Source organism: Phalacrocorax aristotelis, chromosome 1 (genome assembly GCF_949628215.1).
Source record: "Phalacrocorax aristotelis chromosome 1, bGulAri2.1, whole genome shotgun sequence".
NCBI lineage: Eukaryota > Metazoa > Chordata > Aves > Suliformes > Phalacrocoracidae > Phalacrocorax > Phalacrocorax aristotelis.
The window spans coordinates 119,753,469-119,772,376 of NC_134276.1; the positions used below are offsets into that span (position 1 = coordinate 119,753,469).

The 18,908-nt window shown below is 36.0% G+C and overlaps 1 protein-coding gene across 6 annotated transcripts in view; it reads right to left on the bottom strand.

Moving 5' to 3' along the window:
* Positions 1-619: 619 nt before the first annotated feature.
* ARL13B (ARF like GTPase 13B) overlaps positions 620-18,908 on the bottom strand; it is a 53,222-nt gene continuing 34,933 nt past the window's right edge. For 3 of the 6 annotated variants that reach the window (XM_075103430.1, XM_075103439.1, XM_075103466.1), the window contains exons 5-11: positions 17,236-17,341; positions 13,798-14,000; positions 11,342-11,438; positions 9,871-10,102; positions 9,280-9,396; positions 8,751-8,819; positions 620-2,877 (exon numbers count right to left, since the gene is read on the bottom strand). In XM_075103430.1, the coding sequence (XP_074959531.1) occupies positions 2,801-2,877; positions 8,751-8,819; positions 9,280-9,396; positions 9,871-10,102; positions 11,342-11,438; positions 13,798-14,000; positions 17,236-17,341 (901 nt within the window). In that variant the 3' untranslated portion in view covers positions 620-2,800. Of the gene's footprint in view, positions 2,878-7,014; positions 7,059-8,750; positions 8,820-9,279; positions 9,397-9,870; positions 10,103-11,341; positions 11,439-13,797; positions 14,001-17,235; positions 17,342-18,908 lie in introns of all 6 variants that reach the window. The other 3 variants (XM_075103445.1, XM_075103475.1, XM_075103456.1) reach the window with 3 other exon arrangements.

Genomic DNA, 18,908 nt, shown 5'->3' on the forward strand with positions numbered 1-18,908 from the left:
TCCGAGTAAGGTCCTGTGGATTCTAGATTTTGGCTAAAAAGGAAGATGACAATGAGAATTACTAATTTTGAAGCACAGGTTACCTTTTACATTAATTCAGCTCATAAAAATTATTATTCCTTATCTTAGAAGATACCTTTAAACGTACCTTTAAAATATTTTGTCCAAAATGTATTTAAAATGTTGCACACAGATAATGCACAATGTTCTGTTTATGCAGCGTATTTCTGTGTACTTACCACTCCTGTATTTTAGTACAAATACTCTTAGCTGAATGCACTGATACGTTTTGAAAGTGATGTTATTGAAAAACATCAGAACCTGACAAAATCTTCTAATTTGTGCAATTATTACCTCTCAACCTACAACTGTGCAATTTATTACCTCTCAAATATTAAGTGCACTATCAAAGCACTTGATATGTATACATATATTTATAACTTAGTGCCAATCTGTCAATATATTCTAAATTTGATCCCATTGCAGTTGTAAAAACAGGCAAAGATTCCATCTATAAGGTCTCTATTTTGTACATTTCAGCAATATAAATGAGACTTGCAGCCATTAAACATTTATGACTATACTTGCTTCCAAGAAACTGTACACCTCTGATAATATGGGAAACACGTTGATGCTGTGCTTTGGTTTTATTCTATACATAAATGCCATCTTGAACAAATAAAAAGTCAAGGTAGTATAAATTACTGAAAAAAACTACTGTAGTAAATAATTACAGAGCATATTAATAAAAAAACCTGTGAAACATTTTTTAGTGCTTTGGTCACATATTGGTAAAATTTATTTCAAAAGCAGAAACAAAACCAATACATGTGTTCACACACACAACACGCATAATAAACATTTCACATATAAGTATCAACATCTTCCATTTCAGTTTCTCAAATTTGCTTCCACAGCAGTGTTTAGCTTTATTTTTAATAAAGACTTCTATTAATTTATTTTAGATTAGTGTTAAAATAAAAGGGTAATAAATTTCTAGAAACTGAAGATATAAAAAAATAAGCCTGCAAATTTAGAGCCTTTAAGCCAAAAAATATAAGTGGTAACACAGCTAAAGATAGTAAAATTGAGATTGCACAAATAAACTTTTATGCAACCCCCCCGTCCACTTAATATTGTGTTTGTTTAAAGTGAAAATTACTAAATCCTGAGAATAATCAAACTGAACCATGTTACGTTATTAGAATACAACAAAAGTATTCTCATGCTGACAGTCACATACAGATTGCTTCACCCTTACGCTAAACTACCAAACTCGGAATATTCCTCTCCACCCATTCCAAACGTAATACTCTTAAGACTGATTCCACCCCCCAACCATACTCTTTAAAAGTCTTAGTTAATAATTTCATTTTGATTAATATGGTAGATGTTTATTTCTGTAACTCATTGCTGTAAGGGGTATATGGTAAAGTTTTCTAATGTCAAAAGGCTGACTATACTGCATTGTTTTAACACCTACTAAAATCTTCTGGTCGTAACATGTTATGGAAGACTGAGAGCGTAATAGAAAATCATCAAGTACTGCTTCTACAAAAAACCTTTGAATGGGGTTTTCATACTTGCTATAACTAAGTGGCATAACAATATACCTTTACACAATATAACAATGGTTTTCTCCAATATAAGAGGAAGACCAGCACATATAGAACATTTAAATAGAAATATATCCAATTGTAACCCTTGTTGGTTTTGAATCACTTGTATGGGATTTTTTTTACATGTAAAATTAATACATTACATGGAAATATTACATAAGTCCTTAAAAATATGGATTTTCTTTTGTTTTCAAGATGGTATTTTAGTATTATTGAGATTAAAAAGTGCTGGAGCTTATGTGCATACTGGTTGATTCAGTTTTCCATCAGAATTGATGACTGAATTAGTGCAAAACTTGCACGATGTGCAATCTTCTTGTATGATGTAATAGACAATACAATATTTGGCTGCTTCTCCAACTGCATTTTTTACCTATGCCAAACTCAGTTAACAAAACAAACAACATGTAATAAAACTTTCAGACAATTCAAATAGCATGATTTTGTATAAAATGTATTCATCTTAAACTTCTGTTTTGACCTTCCTCGCCCTTCAGCTTGCCAGAAATATGGAATACACATCTGGTAATATAACCCCTAATAAGAGGTATTGTTCCTGTAAGAGAAACGTAAGAGTCAAACATACTCGTATGCATTTGACTATCAGCTTTCTAATGCTTTCTAGGTAACATTTTATTGGTAGTACATATGTGCGTCCACTCAAACTTCCAAATACTTTTATAAAAAGTTAGAAAAATATACTCAATATTTGTTGCATAACCTTCCTATATTCACTCTATCATACATGAATCTTACAAAATGCTTTAGAACCATTTATTAGCTGCAAAAATACCAACCACTGTGCAGCACCTGGAGAGAGGTCTTGGTGAGAACATACAATCCAGTACTATGTGATCTTGAAGGTATTTTTCTTCAGGTTTACAGATATGTGTTTTCACAAGTAAGCCCAACAAATATTCAATACCGTGTTCATATGAGCATCCACGGACACATAGACCTTTCTTGATTTCATGCTAAATCCTGAAGAAGAGCTGGTGATGTGGAAAGTAAATGACAAAGTCTGATCAACTAAGTACGACAGAATTAACTCCATGTTTAATTGTCACCAAGTTATTTTGCAACAAGCTGATAGACTGTCCTTTAAAATTTTCCTTCCAGGGCAAAAAACGTTTCTGATATAATTTTTTTATAATGCATTTTAAATGCTATTTGTGATCCAGTTAAGCAATGACATCATGGGTATCACTGTTGGGTCTTTGGCGTATAGTCAGCGGGGGCAGAGGCTTTCCATAGAAATCTGTGTAAGAAATGCCAGAGAAGAAAAACACCTTAATCTGTTATTTACCATCTCCTTTGCTTAAAGGCTGTTTAAATAAGGTAAATTCTTGTTTTCTTAGCGAAAGCTAGGTAGCCTACAAGTTTAGAGCTAATTCCTACAAGTGACTTTCAGACATAGCGCTAATTAATGTCTGGAAGTGTATTGGCCAAAACAGGGTTTAATTACATTGTGTTATACATGCATCAGCATTTGCAAGATCGAGCCCAAAGGTAATCTGTAAAGATCCCTAAAAAATAGGAAATGAGACACCCAAAGTATACAAATAAACACTGAAAAAATGAATTATCAAAACTTGAACGTTACTGTAGTCAAGTCTGCATTGCAATGAAGTTTTAAGTGACAGTAATGCTATGCAGGATCCACAATTTTGGGACCATTTATGCATGGCATCTATCTTGAAAGTCATACTAACTTTCTAGAAGAACTATATTAAGAATTTTTAGATGAAAGTGCAACATTTCCTTTTGTCAATAAAGGAGTTTAAAGTAGTAAAATTGTTCAAGGCAAAGGTGTTAAGTACACCAGAAGAGAATAGCAAGTATTCTCAGACATTTGTCATTGATATAAAAGCAAAGAAAAACATGCAGACTGGTACATGCAAAGCATTTCACAAGCAAATAATATAATGAAATATGGTATGCGGAAACAGGTAGAAATCAGAAAAAATAAAAGCAGCTTTTTGAAGCATTCAAATCTCAATTTGGTTTATACAGACAACCTCCTCCCCAACAAAGCCTTGATGGCTTGCCAGCACAAAATTCTGCTGTAATAAAATAATAATTTTCCAAGAAAAATGTATTCCACTTGTTCTACATATGCAATAACTTGTATTAAAATTGCATTCCTGAGCTAAAATTAACAAAAGCAAGCAAGTTGGGCTAAATTACGAGTACACGTACATGTCTACAGGATCAAAGTTTTAGTTATCCTTACATTAGATCAGTAAAGTAATACTTTTATATTATTTTTGTAAATCCTTTGAATTTAACAGAGCTAATTCAGTGTTACAGCAGCATATGAAAAGCAACAAAACTGCAACAAATGATTATGAGGTAAATGAAAACCTGTACAATGGATGTTTTTATTAGTCACTTTCTTGAGGTCTGGCAAACAACTTTAGGACTGGCAGGCAATTTTACCTCCCATAATGAGAGAGGTTTATCATTCTTGCAAATGTATCCTCCAGTGACAATAAACAGACACTCATTACCTGGTGTTGTGCTAGAATCATTAGCATGACTGGAAAAAATGGCAGTCTTTAGTGAAAATAAGTGTATAATTAAATTTTTATATAATTGACTCTACTGCCTGTTAGCTCTGCCTAAACATGTTCTCTCTTAAGAATGACACAAAAATGACTCATTATATACACACTAAATAGCCTGCTCACTAGCACTTAAATTTTTCAGTTTGCACATTAAATCATTAAGACAGATTTATGTCTCTGAGAACACACAGAATTAAAAAGCAGACCTTTGGAGGTTGTTTCAACCTCACGCAAACTAATTTTATATATTGCAGCAGCAAGGCCTACCATGTATCTGTAACACTTTCAAAAAAAACAATTTTAAGACAAAACAAAGGAACAACTGCTATCCTAACTAACAAAGACCTGTACTAGAATACTGAATGGGAATACTGAAAAACATACTGTCCCGTGCTTTTCCATGGACTAGCATACATCAACGCTACAAAAAGTCGTATCTGCTTTGAAGCTTAAGGGTGTTTCTTGATTTACACTGAGGAGCTATCAAATGTTTCCTTGATACACTCATGGGCATAGACTTTCAGAGTACTCCAGACAACAACCTCTCTGCATAACCAAGGCTCCTTAAACTTTTAAAAGCAGACTGTTAAATACTTTTTTCTTTCCTTGCTCTTATGGACACTAACAGTTTTACCTGGAGTCCTGACAAAAGCATCTACTGGGCATCCTACTGGAATTGAGGCTTTACAGCCTGGTCTACGTGAAGGTGGGTGCTCATTTGCCCTGTGTACAAAGACTTTTCATCCACTTGACCAAACAAGTTTGTCAAAGCAAATTGTTCAACACAATGCAGTATTGCTATAGAAAACAGTGCACTTCAGAGAATCCAAGAAAACCACTGGAAAGAAAGCCATGCTAAAGTCCCAGCTAAAGGAAAAAAAAAAATACTTCAAGCTTGCACTGCAAATTTTGCCTTCAAGTGTGCCTTCAAGAAATTTATATTAATTAAACCAATAAGGAAACCATGCTTTTTTATTTTATAAAGGTTGAAACTAAAAAAGTTTTTTAAACCACCTTTACAGTGAATTCTGGGCAAAGCTGGGGAAAAAAAAAACCAACACGAAAAACCCACATTTATTTATCTCGGTGCTGAAGGGACAGCCAAAAAGAAAAGAAGTTGGTTTTCAGAAAGATGCAATGCAGGGAACATTCTAAAAATGGATCAAAGGTAGGCTCCACTATTCTTAGGAAAAATGGAATGAGTTTCCAAGCAGGAATAGGTTCTCTGCAAAATATCACAGAATCACAGAATGGTTGGAAGGGACCTCTGGAGATCATCTTGTCCAACCCCCCTGCTTGAGCAGGGACACCCAGAGCAGGGGGCACAGGACCACATCCAAGTGGGTTTTGAGTATTTCCAGGGAAGGAGACTCCACACCCTCCCTGGGCAGCCTGTGCCCCTGCTATGGCACCCTCACAGGAAAGAAGTTTTTCTTGATATTCAAGTGGAACTTCCTGTGTTCCAGTTTGTGCCCATTGCCCCATGTCCTGTCATTGAGCACCACTGATGGCAGCGGTGGTGCAAGTTGCCTCACCACTGAGGGCACCCATCCTCTTGCCACCCACCCTTTAGATATTTATAAGCATTGATAAGATCCGCCCTCTGGTTTCTCTTCTCTAGACTGAACAAACTCAGGTGTCTCAGCCTTTCCTCAGTCAGAAAAGACATGCTCCAGTCCCCTGATCATCCTCGTAGCTCTCCACTGGACTCTCTCCAGTAGTTCCCTGTCTTTCTTGAACAGGGGAACCCAGAACTGGATGCAGCACTCCAGGTGTGGCCTCACTAGGGCAGAGTAGAGGGGGAGGATAACCTCCCTCGATGTGCTGGCCACCCTCCTTTTAATGCACCCCAGGATACCGTTGGCCGCCTTGGCCACAAGAGCACAATGTTGGCTCATGGTCAATCTGCTGTCCACCAGCACTCCCAGGTCATTCTCAGCAGAGCTGCTTTCCAGCAGGTCAGCCCCCAGCCTGTCCTGGTGCATGGGGTTGTTCCTCCCCAGGTGCAGGACCTTGCACTTGCTCTTTTTGAATTTCATTAGGTTCCCCTTGGTCCAGCCCTCCAGCCTGTCCAGGTCTCACTGAACAGCAGCACAGCCTTCTGGTGTATCAGAATATGTGAATATGTAAAAACTCATGCCACAGTGTTTTTCAATGACAGAAAATGGGCAAGGACAGATGACAACCTAAGAACAGTGCAAGATGGACTTGGTAGCATTAGGTTAATGATTGAACTCGATGATCTTAAGGGTCCTTTCCAACCTAAACAATTCCATGGCTCTCAATTGGTCTGTGTATAAAACCAACTGCTTTAAGCAAAATAAGTAATTGATGCTCTTTGGTATCAGGACCTAACTAAAGGTTTGACAGTGCTGGGCCATGTGTTTGGAGAGCTTTTTTTCTTTTCTAAATAGTGCTTTCCTAATAGATGTTTTCTTGTTTTCTCAGGATTTTCTGTATCTGTGAATTTTGTGAGTGTCTCAAAATTCCTGAAAAAATCTCAGCAAAGAGCATGCAATGTCTTGAATTCAGCTGCAAAGTTCTGAGCGCTCCAAGTTTCCTCTGATGTGAATCGTTACACCTTTGGTCAAGAGATCATTATGCTACCAACATCTTTACCATTGTTACATTATTATCCTTATTTTACAAGTGGACTAAATTAACATAGATCCCAGGTTACTAACTTACACACCTACGAGTAGGGAAGGTAGCTTAAGCAGTTTTTTTTCCTCTTCGCCCCACCCATCCTCTTGCTACAAAAATGCAACACCTCCCCTAGGCACAGATAAAAACTGAGTATCACTCCTTCCCTTTCTTCCCCTCCCTACCTCTTCATCTGGCTTTTCTTTCTTGCTGCCTTCTCTCTATATGCCTTAAAAAAAAAAAAAAAAAAAAAAAGAGCAAGATGGTTTTATGATTAAATTACATTTTATGCACATCAATTATGCTACTGTGAAAATAAATATCTAGTTTTTAGAGATCTTAATCCCCTTTTATGCATTTTTTTGTTTCTTTGGCAGAGAAGCTCCATGTTCTGTTGCTTCAGAACTTCAGCAGGTATGTCCACATGGTGCTGTACTACATGATAGTGGTACAATCAGTTCAAGTCACGGTTAAGCTCAAGGATGACTACAGCCTCACTGAGCTCCTTTCTCTGCAAATTCCTCGATTAATGTTCTCTTTGTTCAAGTTGTGTAAGTGTTCCCATTGCTTTAGCTTGGTTATCTCCTCTCATATTACTCCAGACGACTCCACTTGGCTTTTCAAAATTTGCGAAACAAAAATGTAAGAAAAATGAAGAAATTATAATCTAAAACTGAGAAAAAGATGCAATATGAGCATGTGAAGAACAGTCTTCCACAGTCTTCCAAAAATAGAAAATAGTCATTATTGAAGAGAGAAATCAAGAATCTGCCTACTACACCTTGACACTTCCAGTTATTAAACTTATTTCCCCTATCAGTTTGTGAACTTTCAGGGACACTGGCTCTTCAGGTAAAGCAGCAGATCCCCAGCTTTATGACTGACAGCTCTCCTTGCAGACCAATAAGCTAGTTTTCATCTGGAAGTCTCATTTCTTCTGCAATCAAATATATGTTGGGCTTTTTGTCACAGCTGGGATTGCAGTCCCTCACTTGGAGCTGCTAATAACATAACGCATTATTTCAGAGGTGCCCACGTGTCTTCAGCTTTCCTTCTCTCATGAAAACACCCCCATATCAATGACAAAAATCTTACAGACTATGCCTTTAAAACCATATGGGAACAGTAGCAGTGGATCGAAGAAATTTTAGACTATATCAAGAGGCAGCACCAGGAGTCAGCTCACACATAGCACATTAACCTGGAGGCGGGCAACGGTTCACAGAACTACAGAAACACAGGGTGCCCTTTCGGATTCAGTATTGCGAAGCGATTCGTACTTCCAGACCAGATCATAAGACCAGTGTAGAAACAAACAGGCAGCTTAGTGCGGAACCAGCTTGTTCTGTGGATGTGGAAGAGCCACTGCGGATCCCAAATTAATAAGCCCTGTTGGTTCTCTGCAGTCCTGCTTAGGTGTTTCTGAAGTATCCTCTCTGCTGCATACCTCATGCTTCTTCCAGTATTCAGGTAACCCAACTCCTGTCCCCATTGCATCAGATAATGATGGACTGTCTACACATGGACAATGGAAATATACTTTGAAACTTTTATTTTGAATGCAGTATGTGTTTGGACTCTTAAAATACTCTGGTCCTGTTACTCTGTTATATGGCACATTATAATATTTAGGTGCATGCTGCTGTGCAGAATACTGCAGATTATTAACAGCTTCTGATAGGCTGTGCCACTTCAAAGTTTGTAAGGGAATCTAAGAGAATTTATTCTTTTTGGTAAAAAAAGAAATAAGACTTGAAAAATCAAAAAGATGCTTTCTACTAAGCAGAATGGTTAGCTTTTAGTCAATGAAAATTGGCATTAGGAAATTAAAAAAAAGATGAAGAACGAAATTAATGTAGAAGTGAATGAACAATGTAGAATGCTTTAAAAGAAGTACAAAACCCAAAATATTTTCAATTACCAGCATGATGTGTTTCACCAAGAGGCTCAAGTTTTCCAAGTCTATTAAGTTTGGGAGTTCCCCAGCCAACTAAAGGAAAACAAAGACAGTCAAAACACACCACGACTGCACTTGATTCTGATGAAATGTATGGAAGCCAGTTCTCTTTGGGAGAAATCAAAGCATTTAAAAGTGCCAGAAGTATGTAATATATTGTAAATATGGTGAATAATGATGAAACACTGTAAAAATAAACTGTCGTACCCTTAAAAATTTTAATATTTTTTTATCACTTTTTCCTCAGTCAATAGTCAAGTTTCTGGCTCTTTTTTGTGAAAATAACATTTTCCCCCACAGAATACATCAAATCAATACTGCTGAAAGTTCATACCATGAAGTGGGAAACTGCATCAAAGATTTCCTATAGAGTAACGTTTAGTAGCATATCTCTGCATGAAGACCATTCTAGTTTCATTATTCACAAATGAATATTTTAAGGGATTAATAACCACAAATTGAGACATCGATTACTGTTTGTTAGTACACTTACCTGGTGGAAGAGCTGCTGGTGGTGTAGGATTTTTGGGAACAGTGTCCTCTGCATTAATAGGTTCTACTCTGTGGCCCCTTTTTAATTTTGGTTTTTTATTTTTTTTCTTACTGTTATCTATACCGAACAGAAATAAAGCATTACATACAGTTATATTCAGAGAATCTCTTGGATCATCTTTTAATACAATCGTCGGTGTGAGATGCATCAGAGTTTTCAGTCCAAACTTAAACACATTATTATGTGAAATGCAAAACTTACACAACATTTTGCTATAGAAAATAAACTGTAAGTATAAAATATATGCAAACTCTATGTTTTAATAAAGAAATTCAACTTAGCTTGGTACTGATTGAAAGTGGACCACATATTTGATTATGATAAAAATGAACATAGTTTCAGCTACAGTATCAGTCACACCAACAAACGTGCTTTTTTGAAGCAGATTTTCCAACACAATAACCTAATGGTGCATTTTTATGTTATCAATGGATTAAATTGACGTGTGGTATCATGCAAAATAATAGAGACAGAGGGAAGAACTATGTGAAAAATAACATCAAATGACACATTAAAAGGAAGCAGTTTTACCTGAGTCAAGGCATTCTGAGGCTTGCTGCTCACTCTCTTTGTCATGCTGCAAAAGCTGGGTAGTTGTAGAATTGCATGCTTCTAGTCTACTGTCATTTGTATTTTGGCTACTGCTACTTGGTAAGTGCTGGACATCCATTTGTTCCTGCTCTGTTTGTGATTTCAAGACAATCGTAGCCTTTTCAGTCTCCAATTTTTGCCGCTTCTTTTCCTTTTCAATTTGTTTTTCATTCTAACAAGAAGTATAAGAATTTATTTAACAACTTCCAATGCTGTAAACTGACTATTAAGACAGGAAGGTTGTTTTAAAAATGAAAATATTCCTAAAATATGATTCTGTCCCACATCTAGCATAGAAAATATTTTCAAATACGTGAAGAAATTAAATTTCCAATATCCTGTCCAGAGGAAAGGGGGAAAACAGAAAGATTAACAGCAAAAGAAATGATCTTTAGGTTTATAGCCTGTTTTCTTGCTTTCTTTTTGGTCATGACAAAAAAAAAATGCTAGCTATATAAACACCAACAGTCCTGAGCAAAAGGTTAGAAAACTCCTAATGTCGTCTTCTTTTTCTTTTTTTTTTAATGTTTTAGTTAAAACAAAATACACGTGCACAGAGTTTATGTATCTAGAAAGTGCTACCCTGATTTGGTCAAATGCCAATTGTGTCACACAGACTCAACGATAGTTGTTTCACAGATTCTAGATCACTAAATCACTGTCTCTGCAATACTCGCAGCTAGACCCTTCTCTTCTTACTCTGTATGTTATCATAAAGCATATTATTGTGCATGTAGCTGACTTTACAAGATATATGGATATGAGTGCTTTTGTCCTGGAGAGAAGCAAATGTTTGAATTGCTTACTGGAAAAGTCTCTGAGAGTTTGTGTGTTTCTTGAGATTATGTTCTCAGGTCAACTGAGTTAAAAAATATGGTACAATAAATAAGAACTACCTGAACTCAAAAACACAGGTTATGGGAACGTTATATATTAATATGCTTTTCATATTTCAAAGCTAGGAAAACTTCTTAATTGTCTGTTTTCTACAGAAAACAGGTTATGATCAGAAATCTAACTAGTTGAAGTAGTCAGGAAGATTTTGTATGACTCACTACATCACTAAAACACTTTACAAGAAACTAATAGACCTTGAATATTTTCCACTCCTAAATACCCAATAGTTTAATTAGGAAATGTGTTCAGTCATCTGTTTACAATACCTTTATTTTACTGTGCCTACAAAACTTTTGTCCCCGAATCAATAACAGGAGATTTTCTTAACATGAAAACATTGATTCAATGCACACGAACCAAGACTGCCAAGATTACATTAAAAAAAAAAAAAAAAGGTAATGCTGTGCATACAGACTTAGAATAATTCTTTTAAATAAACTATTTTTCTCATTACCTCTCAGATATTGGTTAGTAGTAGGTCTAAAACGATCCAGATTTCCACATATTCTCATACCTCAGAGATTACAGCAGATATAGGCTGGAAGGGGTTTTCAGAGTTCCCAGGCTCAGCATCTTCCTCATCAGGTGCACTTCTTCCTTCTTCTCTTTCCCTTTGTTGTTGTTGTTGTTGTAGTGGGGTTTTTTGTTTGGGGGTTTTTTTTTTGGTTTTGGTTTTTTGGGTTGGGGGTGAGGAAGGAGGGGAAAGACAGTACGAACAAAGAATTATGAAGAAGCCAACCCACAAATTTTACATAATACAGAAAACTTATTAGGTCATCTAACTCATTCTCGAATTTATGCCAGCTGATTTTTACAATATGCTTCTGTATTTTGAAAAACATTCTACAGAAATCACAATGACAGGCTAACATCAATAAAGCACAAGTATGTGTTATGGCAGAGGTAGAAACACATGCTGCTATGTGCCTGAATGTTCAGTCAGCACTTCAGGAAGTAGAAGCAGTTTCTGAGGGCAGGATATGTGACAGAATACATCTGTAGCTGGGAAGGTCTTGATTGTTCAACAGTATGTTGAAATCTTCACGCTGGTACTTTTTTATAAATATTGTTTCAAAATATTCAATCATTTAAAAAAAAAAAATCTCTGTGGTGGGAAACCAGACTATCTAAAACGTATTCTTCTCTTTTTAATACACTTCCATTTCTCATAATTCTAGTTTCTTCTTAATATACATAAGGGAGAACTGGTGCCAGACTGTTCAGCTTATGTAGTAACGGTTAGGGAATCGTATTCGCTTCAGCTAGACTCCGAAAAGTTCAGAAAGACACATAATGCTCAGTATACTGTTGTGTTGTTGTACCAGCACTAGTTATTTTTTATGTACCAGATCTCTATGTAAGAAATGTTAAATTACTATGTATTAAATAATATATCATTAATGAAGTATATGCTCATCAAATGCTTTTCATCAATCCATCTGATGGAATTTATGCACAGGAAGTCACTGTTACACCTACTTTACAGCTGCAAGTACTGAGAGAGGAAGTAACCCCGTTAATTCAGAGGCACAGATGGGAATTAAAAGGTCGCTGATCTACCTATGAAACCACACTGCTTGGAAGGAATGGCCAGTGCTACGTTAAAACTTACTGGCACTACCTCTCCCTCTGGTTTTTCCATTTGGAACAAGACATATCATGGAAGAAATGCACTTTGAGAAAACATTCAGGGAAGCAAGTCTGAACAAAAAGCAGTCTGGGGAATTATTAAAACACAGAAAGAAACAGAATTACATTTGAATCAAGATTAATCTGTTTCTTACAGTAAGAAATTGATTTGATGCAAAACAGCAAAATGAGGGTTAATGCCATCTCTTATACCTGAGACAAGCCCTCAGCTACAGGTAAAACCAGCAGAAGTTACTAGGTAGCTTTCCTCTAAGACAGCAAAACTTTTAAGCCTTTAATCCAATTCAGACCCAACCAATAACAAATGCAATCAGGATCACCGAGCGGGAACAGAATATACGGAAAACGTCCATATCATCAGACAATCTCTTTCAAAGTTTCAAAGTCTTCAGTCCTCGCTACACCTCTCAACATGGCATAAAACCAACACAATCCAACATGGTCAGAGGGTTTTGTCTATGCAGAGACATCTGGCAGACTAACAGCACATGATTTTTTTTAATAAGTTTGTGAAATATGTATGAAGACTGTGTCAAATCCCAGGTGTTTACAATGTGCTTAAGTAATTTACTTGCTGGAGTAAACCAAATCAGCAAAAGTAGAAGCCAAGACACTTCACAGTAGCATCACAGTTACTTCTCACAGTAACTGAGCCTTGCAAATCTCTGCATATATAGGGCAGATGGGGAGACAGGGGTGCTCAGCAAATTTTTTTAAGAATGTCCCAGTAAAATGATTCGTGTAAGTCTTGAATAGGAACCATGCTGGGCTGCTGATGACCACAGAGGGCTTTGAAGGGAAGTAATAGATCACTCGTCCTGCTTCTCCTCCCTGCATCATCTTAAGTCTCTCCATGCCTCAGCTGCTGGATCTCCCAAAGTTTATTAAGCACAGTGTTGAAAAAAGTTTCATATCTAGTCTTTGGTATTCACATATGGGTTACATAGTCTAACTTAATATGATAAAAGTTATTTTAGAACACACGTGAAGGTAACTTAATCTTAAGTGACAGGATTTATTTTTTAGGTTAGCCTCCTGTGAACTTATATTAGCAAGGTGAAATTTATTCCACGACTACCTTGCAATTCTCATTCGTGATACCATAGAGCAAATAAAATAAAGGGGATGAACCAGGCAAAAGCTTGTAGGACTTAAAGAAAGGCTCTAGCATTCAGGTCTGTACTTTTAATACAGAAACTCTTGGCTTTTAAGCTTTAAAACCTAGATAGCTTGGTTCCCATAAGGTCTATATAGAGGAATGAATCAAGTATCTTAGAGAAAGGGAGGAAGGGGAGGTAGGAGGAATTACAGAGAGAATACCTTTCTTCTCGTATCCTCCTCACTCGCTCAGCTCGTTCTTGTTTCTTTTGTTCTTCATATGCTTTTTGTTCTGTAGTGTCTCTTTGGATGCGCTCATTTAAGGCATCAAAATCTTTTGCTATAATATGTAAAAGCCAATATAAGCCCTTTTTTATGGATTTATCAATTTTTTTCCCACAGCCCATGATAGCTGAGCAAGGTTCCTGTAAATACAAGGAGGACGGAAAAATTATTTGCAGTTCTGATTACATTCCTTGACTGAAAACAAGAAATCAGCCAAACAATTACTCTTAACTGTAAAGCTTACAAAACAGTGAGAAATATGGGAAATAAATTTGCATTTAGGTATTCTATAAATTTAGGTGGGTTTTTTTGCCAGATACAAATCACATCAGTTCTACCAAACTGCATTCTTTCCAGTCCCAGTTCAAAAATACTAGAATACTGCACAGAAATACGTTTGCATGTCTATCTCTAGACATATATATACCCAGCTATTACGTATACACACAGCTGTTACATATACACCTGTTATGTGTATATTTATACATCTGTTTCTATACACATCCATATCTATGCATCTGTATAGAAATATAATTTATCAACCCCAAATATGTATGTTCTGCTTTGCTGCTGATTTATGAATAGTCCATGCTATATTCATCTAGTGAAATGGGAAAAAATGAGATGCAAGAGAATCAGCTCAGCTTCAGTTCATCATAGAAATGTTTGACTTGTTCATAAGCACCTTGAGGATAGAAAAAATCCAGCGTGAATTTGTCAGAAAAACTGTCAAACCAATTCAATTTTTTAGTTCAGAACAGGTATTGTGGATAGGGGTGAAGCAAGATATTATACACCTTGATTAAGTAAAACTTTTGTCACGATATTCTCATCAGCAAGCAAGAGAAACATGATCTAGGCAAATCCATTGGAAGATCGGTGTAAAACCCATTGCTAAATTACTTTGGAACCCTATATTTAGCTTGGATCAATAATTGAAGGAAGTGGATTGCCTGGAAGGAATCAAGAGGAGCAAAGTGAGAAAAATCAGACAAAAGGGGTTATGAAAACACATCTGTTAAGAAAACATTGAAGGAACAGGAGCGGTTCTCTTGAGATGAAAAAGCTTCAGGGAGATATGATAAGAGCCTTCAAAAACATACGGCGTAACTGCAGATAGGAAAAGAATAACTTGCTCTCAATGTTCATTGTCAGGAGAACAAGTATAATGAGCTTTAATTGGAACAAAAGAGGTATGGCTTGATTCTAGCTTAGAACATGGAAAAGGACTAGATGATCTCTCAAGATCTCTTCAGAACCATTTTTCAGAATGTTTTGGAGCACTGTATGGGTCTTTTAAACTGTTCTCTGAATAATAATTAAATAGAACCATCTAGGTATTTGACATGAAGAAATGCTATTTCACACTGATTGTGTTCAGGATTTGTGTTCATGAATGAAGGAAGAGTAAAAAGAACTAACCCTACAATGTCAAGCCTAAAAAATTCTCTGTGTTATCTCTTCATTTGACAAGCATTTAGATGGCACCATAATCAGATACGGTATATAGGATTTACAACAGAAAAAGATAATTCTGACCTGCTATGTCTCTCCGGAGTGCCAAACCTAGTTTGCATTTTAATACATTCCTCCTTTGTCTAAATTAAGGTTCAAATATGGGTGTTGCTCACTATGGAACACTACAATACTCTCTAGCAGAACCTAATCAGGGAGAATATGTACAGGCAACAATACCTTGTTTCTCTGAGAAAACTAAGATAAAACAATAGACAGCACGGGGGCAATTTTCTTCTCTGCTCCAAGATTGTTGTTGCTGTAGTTCAGTTATAAAATATAGAAATTCAGAATATACAGACATAATAAAAAAAGAGGAAGGTCATTCTCACCGACACTGTGTAACAGTGAGACAAATGACTCCTTCCATTTGCTTTAATATTTTGTGGGGAAATATAAAGAGCCAGAAGAAAACAATTAAAAGCATAAGAACAAACATAAGGTTTTTTTGGCCTTCACCTAATTTTATTTAAATCTTGTTTCCCAACACCCCAGTTTAAATTCACCCCATCAGTCATCATATTGAAATAACTTGAGACCATGTTTACCTTTAATGGGCCTGGTAAAGAAGCTGCTCTCGGCTGCTTTCAACTAAAATGACTCAGACTATGTGATCTAGTTTCTTTGTTGATTACACCCAAGATATAAATGGAGAATAGGAACAGCATTTTACTGGAACATGTCATAAGTTAAGTACTTCTGAAATATTGGAAAAATACACTAGAATCTTTCAGGTCTTTTATATTAATAATGCTTTGCAAGAAAATATTTTCGTCACAGAAGTCTCTTGGAAAAAAAATGGTGACCTCACAGTTTTTATTTTTATGATTGCTACATACGCATAGTGCAAAGTCCACTGACTGAAGAAAAGCACTGAGAGTCATGACATAATGAGCATAGCTATCCCCTGCTATAACTCAGCTTTCTACGGAAAATAATAGCAATATGTATTACCCTATGAATTTTGCAACTCTCCCTAGGGAATTAAAAGTCTTTTTTAAATTTTGAAAACCCAGATACCAGCTGGAATGGTTTTGCAAAATTGCCTTCTAATTTTGGTTAATAACAGCATAACTCTCATTATCTTTTAAAATGTTTCTTATTGCAATTTGAAAAAGATTGTAAAAATGAAGACCACAAATAGTTAACTAACAAACTGGTTGATTAAAACAAAGGCTTACAGAAAACTTCATGGACTACTCATTTAGATATATTATCTGAAATATTGACCAATACTAAGTAGCTTTCGTACAGATTTTTGTTTTTTAACATGACTGTGAATACTACCACTAAAATGTAGTTATTTTAGGACAAATATTAATTAGCAACTAGCTCTAACAGTGTTCTTTGGTGACTACTGTGCTGGGAATGAGATACCCTAGGAATTAGATTAAGTTCTTACTGTTTGCCAGATGGTGAGTCAGACCAAATGATGGCTTTAGCTATGAACAAAAATGAGACAAACATCATATCTGAACAGTGATCCTTCCTGAATATCAATGTAGGCAAATTCCATTTCCTGCTTCTTTTTTAAAAAGGTGGGATACTAAACTTGCTGTCCAACGAAGCAAGTTTTAAACCACATCAGTAACTAATTATTCTCACATGGTTTCAGAATGGACCAGCAGGTACACTCTGAGGATCCTCGTTATAAAGATTTCTTCAACAGACCCAGAAGCAGAACATTAAGGTGAACAGCAGAATTGCTTGCAGAATTGCTTGCAGAACAGGTAAATGCACTCTATCTTTGGTGGGACTGCAGGGGTTTAGTTTCAGTTTTACGCTATGCAGCACAACCTCCTACCTTATTGCAAGCTTTACATATATATTAGAAAATGAAGCATCTTAAGATATACTTACAATTTGACATAGACACTTGTGTTCATTGACAAGCTTTTCCAGAGATAAGGACTCAATTACATCTGCTTCTGACAGAGCTCCTTCTCTGTCCTGCTTATTTGCCAGCCTAAAGAAAATATCAAAAGAAACACTTAGCACCCTGACACAAGATTCTTAGTTCTCCAAAAGCTATGTTTTTGATAAAAGTAGGAAGAGGAGGAACAAGGAGAAAGCAAAGAGCAAATGCCTTGTTTCACATTTAATTCTTAATTGTTTTTTCTACTTAATAAATGTTAGTCCGTGCACTATTTTCAGCAAATACTATCATTAAATAATTACTAAGGTGCTTAGTAACTATTTAATAATTATTAATAGACAAAGCACTTATATTTTACAGCTAAGAAGATGGATGTAAAAGACTCTACCATTCTACATCTAAAGCTACACAGTACAATGTCTTGGAGTCTATGGATCAAAGTTCAGAACTTTGCAACACCCCAAACCATGCACACTTCCCTGCATAATACTGCTCCATCATCATCTTGGGGCTGCCTGCTATGCAGAATTTCTCTCTGAAGCCAAACAATTTGATATGTAATGTGCTTTTCATAAGTAAAACTTAAAGCTTAGAGGGAGGAACTTTCATGAATGGCTCTAAAACATACTTTATTGAAAAAAAGAAAAAGCGTATGAAGCGCATAGCTTACAAAATAAGCATTCTGTAAGTTGAAGTGCCATTGTTGTCTTACTTCTTAGACATACGGTAGCAAAGAGGACTCCAGAAGATAAATGTCTTAAGTTTATGGGGGAGTGTCATTCTTGATCAGATCAATCTTCCACATACTCTGTAACTACATCCAACACTACAGCCAATAATGTATGTTTTTTTAAAAGGTACAAACCAGATCTGATTTACTACCCACAGAATGTTATTCATTATTTCACAGTTTAATATGAACACACCCTGAAGCAGAGGCTTCAGGCAGACTCCTGCAGATACCATGTTCTAACCGCAGACATGAGAGTTACTTCCTTTTATCAAGACTAATTTTTTAATGTTTCACCGATAACTCCTCTATATGTGAATGAAAAGCTTCTGATCTAAAGCCCTAAAAGGTACATTGCTAACTACATATAAGAAAAAGCAAGGGTAACTGTCAAAACCTGTATGGAACCACCTCTCACAGAAAGGCAAAATCTTTTCTCTTACAAGGGTTTCTCTCAGTTAAGTAATAATTTCCATGAAACTCACAGGACTTGACTACCCTCCAGACCTCAATTTCTTGATTAAAATGGATTTAAATTGGTCCACATCCAATAAGATAGGATGGATTAACAAGGTAAGTTTACATAAGTATTTAGGAATGTGTTAGTCAAGCAGATGTATTCCCAAAAAAGAAACTTAAAAAAGTAGACTTGCGGTCATGTTGGTCAATGATTTTCTAAGTGCACTTACAAGCAAATTTTAATAACAAATGGAGAAATTTGTGTAGAATCCAAAATATATATTTTAAACAGACAAACAAAAATGACAAAAAGAGACACATAGGAAATCATTCATGTTTCTCGAGGGTCTGGGAGTTTTATAAGGAATAAACAAAACTTCATAAAAGAGGTTGAGACAAAAAAGAGTTGTTTCCATCTTCCATAAAAGCTCTCTGTGACAACAGGATATATAGTCTTTCGTCTCTCCT